This window comes from Lygodium microphyllum, chromosome 21 (assembly GCF_053477565.2).
Source record: "Lygodium microphyllum isolate KBCC chromosome 21, Lygodium_microphyllum_v1.1.10, whole genome shotgun sequence".
Lineage (NCBI taxonomy): Eukaryota > Viridiplantae > Streptophyta > Polypodiopsida > Schizaeales > Lygodiaceae > Lygodium > Lygodium microphyllum.
In genome coordinates, this window is record NC_141155.1 from 66997090 (window position 1) to 67005753 (window position 8664).

The 8664-nt window shown below is 39.5% G+C and overlaps 1 protein-coding gene across 1 annotated transcript; it reads left to right on the forward strand.

Moving 5' to 3' along the window:
* The first annotated feature begins 141 nt into the window (after positions 1 to 141).
* Positions 142 to 4030, forward strand: LOC148018099 (pentatricopeptide repeat-containing protein At1g03540-like). Its single transcript, XM_087661775.1, has one exon. It carries the CDS (start codon positions 1403 to 1405, stop codon positions 3839 to 3841), a length of 2439 nt encoding a protein of 812 aa, XP_087517901.1. The 5' UTR covers positions 142 to 1402; the 3' UTR covers positions 3842 to 4030.
* Positions 4031 to 8664: the final 4634 nt, after the last annotated feature.

The window sequence follows — 8664 nt, forward strand, 5'->3', positions numbered from 1 at the left end:
CGCACTCGCCCGGGCGCTTCGTGCCGGGGCGAGTCTAGGCGCTCCGCGCATAGTACAATATATAGGGAAGAAACGAGGGAAGCAAAAAATATTGCACGGTAACTTTTTGTGCACAAAGCAAAGGTTGCCGAGCATTTTGTGTGCAAGAGCGAGGGGAGGGTGAACACCATCATTTTATAGGCAGGCCGGATCGCTAGTAAATCATTACCACGAACCGTCCTAGGCACATCAAGAAACTCACGCATCGGGGCTAGCATAACCAGCTCGCCTCACAGGTCGCTGGTACCCGTTTGTCTGTTGATGTGGTATCTTCTCCTTCCATGATGCCGCATCGAAGCATCGAAGCGCGAGATCATGGCAACCGCATCGGTTTGGTCCGGTACAGGTCTCTGCTGCCTTGTGCTTGGCGCGGCTCTCCTTCAAAACATGTGGAGCTCTCCATTCTTTGTGCTGCGCCTCCCAGCACAGGCTCCAGCGATTAAGGATCACTGCCCTTCGTACAGCGCACGCAATCGACATGACGGGGCGCGTGTGACCTAAAATGAATATCACCAATCGCGTTTATCTGACCGGTATGTCTTCTTACCACTGCCTCTGACATTTTTTCTAGACAACCATCTCGCTGGCCAATCCTTGCTTCGAGTTCATACATTGATCAATCAATGAACAGTGGTTTCACCGAAAGGCACACCTGTTTTTTTCCTTTCAAGGAAGAGGAAAACTTCGCCTACTGAGACTCCTCGGAAAATAACGTTCCAAGGTAATTTGGATGAGGGTCTTACCGTTACAATGCAATGACTCACTGATTGCATTAGCTTACCCTTTACAATAGATTTTGAGACCAATAAGAATCCAAGCACAAATCAAGGTTATTCAATCAAAGTATGAGAAAATCAAAATGTAGTTGCAATCCTAATGGAACTAATGCTGAGAATTGATTAAAAGGAATTCGTCAATCTTAAAAATATATCTCTTTGATTCATGATGCATTAGAAGCTTAGGAATATCATAACCTCTCATCAATAAGTGGATGAGGCCAAAATTTTTGGATTAAGAGAGATTTGAGAGATTAAATGAATGGTTTCCTAAAATGAACGAAGATTGGTAAATCAATATGCATCGGCCCTGTTAGGGCCTTCCATATCAAAAAACATGTAACAAGGGGAAGTCTATTACAACTCTTGAATGGATGAAAGGCACACATGTTCAGTATCTGGGGTCTGTGATCCCAAACTCTTGAATTTTAGAGACATTATGACTGGCATTGTGACATTACCAATGTCATATGCCTCACGCTGGGGCATCTTATATAACCTTTAGTAATCACAACAAGACGGTGAATTATGAGTGGTAATTGCTCTCCACTCCATAAAAGGAAAAGGGAAGTGTGTGAGCTAAGTGCATGGGCATAGGCACACATGTCAAAGCAGCAAGGTGCAGAATATTGATCAATGTACGCCACATTCAGACACACATCTGTCAAGAAATACATAGTGACTGCTTTGGTTTTGCTGCAGAGGTATTCAATGATGAGGATTTTTCTAACCAATCCCCTGAGTTCTTATCAGAGATTCTATCAGATAGTTGCAGGAGAAGCAATGAGAAATTTTCTACCCCAGTGCAAACCTCAAACAGTTGCCCTGCATTTTTATCAGAGATTCTATCAGATAGTTGCAGGAAAAGCAACAATAATTTTTCTATCTCACAGCAAAGTTCTAAGCATTGCCCTAAGTTTTTATCAAAGATTCTATCAGACAGTTGCAGGAGAAGCAATGAGAATTTGTCTATCTTACAGCAAAGTTTGGCCCCGTATGATCAACTGGTTGAACCTTCTGATGCTACTACATTGTCCCGACTTCTGAAACATTTGGGCAAACATGGGGCTGTGGCTCATGGCAGGCTCTTGCATGTCTACATCTGCAACCATGGATATGAAAAACGAACCTTTGTTGCAAACTGCATAGTAGAGATGTATGGCAACTGTGGCTTTGTGGAGGATGCACAGGCCATGTTTCACACCATCATAAACCCTGACCTCTATTCATGGAATATACTCATTAAAGCTCTTGGCCAAAATGGGGACCCAGCGGGAGCACATCGCGTGTTTCATAGAATGCCAGACCATGATATTGTCTCTTGGACTGTGTTGATATCAGCATTCGCACAAAATTGCCAAGGTAGAGAGGCATTGGAGACATTTTATGAGATGCAGTCAGAAGGGATGGAACCTTCTAATGTCACCTTTGTATGTGTCCTTGAGGCATGTACCAGCTCCTTAACTCTTGAAGATGGCCAAAAGCTTCATGATGCCGCCATTGAATGTGGCTATATGCAAGATCTGAAGGTAGGGAATGCCATCATCAACATGTATGGCAAATGTGGATGTGTAGAGAAGGCACAAGTTGTGTTTCATGAAATGCCTTACAAAAACATTATATCTTGGACTGCATACATTTCGGCACTTGCCAAGAATGGATGCGAACGAGAAGCTTTGGGATACTTTTATCAGATGCTTGCTGAAGGCTTTACCCCAGACAAGGTTTTATTTGTCTGTCTTCTAGATATGTGTGCAAGTCTGGAAGCACTTGTTCAGGGACAGCAGATTCATCCTGCAGTCATTGACTTTGGCTTTGAATCAGATGTTTTTGTAGGAACTGCTCTAGTCAATTTGTATGGTAAGTGTCGAAGCACTGTTGATGCAAGGATTATATTTGATCGAATGCAACATCGAGATATTGTATGCTGGAATGCCATGATTGCTACTTTTGCGCAGAATGGGTGCAGCATGGAGGCACTCAATCTTTGCCACACGATGTATATGAGAAATATTCTGCCAAATAAAGTCACATTCATTTGTGCTCTTGATGCGTGTGCTGGTTTAGCAGACTATAAGAAAGGGCAGGTTATCCATGCCACAATCATCGAAATGGGTTTTGAACAACATGACATTGTTGGGGCTGCACAAATTTCTATGTACGCAAGTTGTGGCAGTGTACCCGATGTTAGAAACATGTTCAGCAGGATGACCCACAAGAATGCATCCACCTGGAATGCTGTCATGTCAATCTTTGCTCAAAATTGTCAATACCATCTAATTTTAGGCTTTTTTCATCAGATGCAGATTGAAGGCCTTGAGCCAGACTGTATGACACTTGTCTGTGTGCTTGAGACATGTGCAAACTTTGCAGCCCTAAAAGATGGTCACAAAATTCATGCAGCCATTCTTTTCTCTGATTCCTGGCAAGATGTGTCTGTGGTGAATTCTGTCATTGATATGTATGGTAAAAATGGAAGCATACAGGCTGCTAGAACTGTGTTTAATGAATTGCAGTGCAAGGACATTGTATCATGGACATCCATGATTGCAGCATGTGCACTTAGTGGGCATGGTATCGAGGCACTTGATCTTTACCACCAGATGCAAATTGCAGGAATCAGGCCAAATGATATTACCTGCATCTGTCTGCTTAATGCGTGTAGTCATGCAGGCTTAGTCAATGATGGTATGCTGGTTTTTGCCTCAATTGAAAAGGAGCACGGCATAACTTGCTCCATTGATCATTACCTTTGTATGGTTGATCTTCTTGGTCGTGCAGGACATTTAGAAGAGGCAGAGGGCTTAATTGAGCATATTCCAGCCATGATAGCTGTTGATGCATGGACAAGCTTGCTTGCTGCTTGTAAACTTCATGGTGATGTTGAATGTGGGCTGCATGCTGCTAACATGTGTCTGGATTTTGATCCAAATACGTCTGCTCCATATGTGATTGTGGCAAACCTTCATGCAGAGGTAGGCAGTGTTGAAGATACATTGATTACGAATGACACACAATCGTTCTAGGTAGAGTTGATGAGATATACTCAAAAGTGTCTAGCAGATGTAGGATAGATCTTGACGGTGCTTTGGTGAAGTTCTAATAACATGAGCCATAGGCCCAGTTAGGAGCCTATAACAGGGCCAAAAAAGGGCCAGACCAATCTAAACATTTACATTCTAGATTTTAAATTCATGATATAAGAGTTTTCTTGACTTGACAAAGTCTGATAGTTTGTCATCTGGTGGGATCAATTAAAAGGAAACTGTTTATAAGGGTTGAAGCATGGGGTGATGTAATCGGTCCCGTTTTGTTCATCCTACATGTACATTGAATTTGTTGAAGGGAGGTCTAAACTGTTAGCAAGCTGTCCATTCACCCCTATTACATGCTAGAGAGAGAGAGAGAGAGAAACTAAGTACAACTTACAGCTTTCCTATAAGATACGTGACTAGGGTTAGGTGATCAAAGCTAAAACAAAGTCAACCAGTTGAAGTTACCGGGTTTGCCTTCTCGATGTTGGTACAGTACCTTGGATTAAAAGTTCACTCTTACCAAGGGCATAGAGGACCAGCCATTCATTTGAATGGTGCGAGAGTAGTTTGCATCTTTTATATCTTTATCCATTTTAAAGGGTTCCATATGTTAGCATGTTGGTGTGACTCAGACCAAAGTAAACCATAGTGTGCCAAAACCCAAGTATTTGTATATGGATGGGTTAATTTTGTAAAGAGCACTATTTCCAAAGGTTCATCATTGGCACTTGGGGGGCGAGTGGACCCTTGGGCTATGCAGAAAACTTTTAGGAGGGTTGCATGCTTGGGGGAAGGCTTTTGCTTGCCATTTTCGATGGGACTGGTGGTGATGTGCAACAAGGGATCAAACTAGGTAGTTGTAGCTGTTTGTATATCTCGGAGAAACAGATGATGGGGATCTGAAAACGACATGAGATTCAGACATGCATTCTAATAGAATGTTGTCTATCATTTCACACAAGGAGATGGCAATCACAAGATCTAGCAAATCTTGTCTTGAAAGTGAGGGCAGTATTGAATGTCAGAGACATCAGTTTGGTGGCCAACCTTCTGGTAAGCCATGCACTTTCATGATTGGGCAATTTATTTGGTGTTGAGATGGTACATTTAACCAAAAGATGCTTGACTTCGTTTTGGTTAGGTGTGTGTGGGCTTGATGTTATGGTTAGCTGCATGCCCAAATCAGATGACAATGGAAATTAACAATGTCAATGTGGTATTGCTTACTATTGAGAATGCTCCCCATGTGACCTCACCTAGACTTAGCTTTGTGCAATGAAGATCCTTGTAGGTCTCTATCCACAATAATTGAGCTTCCTCACTTGGCCAAAGACAATTCTTTATTGCCTCAAGCATCTTTTTAAAAACACCACCTGGCTACTTCTAGGCCAATACATTTTGGATTATCACGTGACTTCCATGGAAGGACACTCTTTGGCCTGAAGTTGTCCTAAAGGCACCACTAGAAGGCAAGCTTGAAAGTCTCTATGTTGTGCTCTACAGAGCCTCTAGTGGCAGCCTAACAATCCTCTTGCATCAATGTATGTTTGTATCTCCTAATTGTGGAGGAGAAATTGTATGATATTCCGCTAGTGGGGGGCCAATTATCATCTTGCATCAACTACCCTACTATGGGATGAGAAACTTACAAAAAACTTTCAAGATGGGGAGTTTGACCAAGGCCACTTTCTTAAATCTTGGCCTAGCTTATCCATGGCTCTTTCTTCCCAAATTTTGATTCCACTCATGGGCTTCAAAGAAAACATGGCACGATGGAATATAATGATGAACACGAGTACAACTTAGAATAAATGAATGAAAACCTTGTACCAAATCTTATATACAACTAATCATGGCTACCCACTTTCTAATCGTGTGCTCTTTTGTGCTTCAATGGTGATTGCAAAAGATGAGTGCTGCATAATTAGAATGTGTACTACATGGCTCTAAATAGTGATAGAGTTTAGTGGATCATAAAGGCATGTGGTAGATCCAATTCAAAGTACGTCCAAGTAATTTAATCTACTCACTACCCTCATACCTATATATAGCTTGGTACATTTTTTACATGGGGCATTGTTGATTTGGAGATTAGAGTCAAATACTCCTTGTTGTCAAAGGACTTGTCCATAGGCACTGTCCCAAGAGAAGTTGCAAGGCTTACAACCCCACTCTAAGGGAGAGGAAAGTCTTTCCTTGCAATGAATCTTTGCATATTGTATGAAGTGGGCAAGTCTAGCATTGTCACTGCAAGTACTTTGTGCAAATGTGCTAGTTCAAGTTATAAGGGAACTTAGCGCTACTGCTATACAGAAAAATTACATTGAAGAAACTAGATATAGAATGAGAGAGAAAGGCCTTTTGTAGAAAGGAGATGTCTCACGTGCAAAGTCGGAAATTGGAATGGCACAAGTATCTAACCATATTGTATCATTAGGGGAAATATGAACTCCAAAAGGGCCGTGTGTGGAATGGATAAGGAAACCTTAAACTTGAATTATTCCATTTTCCATTGTCATCATTGCATGTCTTTTTGTCTTCTACCCTTTTCATCTCTAAAGGTGGATAACCAAATTATCTGCTCAACTAAACATTTTTCATGCTCTATTTTTCCCTCTCGTCCTTCCAAAATAATATTACAAATCTATACAATTTCCTCTCATAGCCTATATTGCTTAATGGAACTGCTTACAAACATAACTAATCATAAGAGGAAAGCAGATTTGCATGTTAGTGTAAATGAGTAGTATGCCATTACAAATACCTCTCATAGTAGTAAGTTTGGCATCGATGCAATATCAGCTTTTTAGTATCGTTCTTATGAATATCTAAATGTAATTTTGGGAGATGCTTGGCATTGAAATGAGATTCTTCTAGATGTCCTTAATATTTTACCCATGGAAGAAGCTCAAATAGCTTGTGATACAATTAAGGTTAGTCGATAAGGCTATAAGGCCATATATAATATGATCGCAAACTAAACTAGCTTATAGTAAGATAAAGCATATGATCTTGCCTCATTCATTTCAACTTAGAATTAAATAATAAGCTTGAAATGTATCAATTACTATTTGAATAGGACAATACTCTTTAATTTAAGAGGAAACGAAGGGAGAATGAACTAAAAACGAAAAGAAAATTTCCCATGGATGTGATGAGTTCAATAATATTTTTATTGACCTAATTAAATTACAGTGTGCCATATCTCATTTCTACAAGGTACATTATACAGAAGATATTGAATTGTTGTAATATAATGTGAAGATTTAATATGATACACTTAGTCTAATATGTCCAAATATATATCTACCAACAACCTTGGAGCTTCTTTTGAAGCTCAACGAACTATGAAGGGACATATGTTGGAGAGAGTGGATCTAGCAACAAATGATGTGCCTAAGGAGACACACAATGTGCTCTCTTATGCTCAATGAACTTATCTCAACCTAATTTCTAAGCAAGCAAGTGGTGAGAATCTCTACATAGAAGTTAGAGAATTTAATGTCAATTGACATTTGGGTGGTAAACTTGAGACACTTGAGTGTATGTTAGTTATGATACTAAGATCTTAGCATCGGTACCTTGTCCTTCTTATATGATAGCATATAATTATTCTAAGGTCCTAAAGCATGTCACACGAACTGAAGGAATGCTAGCATGCTAGAAAGGCACCACCAAATAAGTCACAATTTACAAGAACTTGAAACCCATATTTCCAATTGATATTGAGAATGTTCATTTTGACTCTTTAAATTGGCTTATGTGCAAATTTGACAAACCTTTGAAGTTTGATATGAATATATGTACATAATGACACCTCCATTTATACATCAAGCAATTATTTAGAAAATTGAAGAGTTATTGAATTCCTTAGGTATGTAGCCTAGAATATATCAATGAGTGGGATGAAGGCAAAGAGATTCTAGAGCACCATGATTGACAAGTCATCCATATAAAAGTGGGGGCTTTAGATATATCTATATGTAGTATAAATTAGGAAAGAGATCGAAACTTTAAGAATGTGCACACCAAAGTTTGGTATTGTTTCAATAAGTTGGTGTGTATAATGTTAAGACGCTCAACAATCCTTCAACTCAAGCTAAATTCCATAAAGTATTTGACGATTATACGAAGTTCATTATCAATTTATGGAGTGAAATTAACATCACCCAATACATTGTACTTTTTGGACTTCACTTCTTATGTGTTCGTTTCTATTTATATGATGCACCATTACAAATCTAATGTCAATTGCTCATATTTTTATAGCACATATTGTATGCTCATGGATCATACTTTCTAGAAGAATATGAGTCTTTGGAAATGTGCAATACCCAAAGTATGGAGAAGTCACATTTCTGACCTTGTGGTGCATATTTCAAGAACACTTGCCATGGAGATGGTCATATAAAGAGTAGTTATCTTACATAAATGTTCAATTGGTTTTACAAATGCGCCTTCTTTGACATTGGAGAATGTAAATACTACTGCAGTAGCTAAATCCCTCGTATAAAAAAATCAATTACATAAAAGAGAAAAGTGGTGGAGCACATCTGCAATGAATATACATGTAGCATGGTGCATGGTAAGGCAAAGGGAAGAGTCAAAATAGGCATGCTTGTGAAACCGCATGTAAACCCCTTTTAGTAAGTTTCATCTAAATATCTCTTATTCTTTAATTCATTCTCTCTTTTGCACTTCTATTTATCTCTCTTTCCCTCTACTATTCTAATCCACTTGATGGTCCACACCAAGCAAATCATATAATGACATTTTCTATCAAGCCAAGCATTCTACAATGCACCATGACTAGA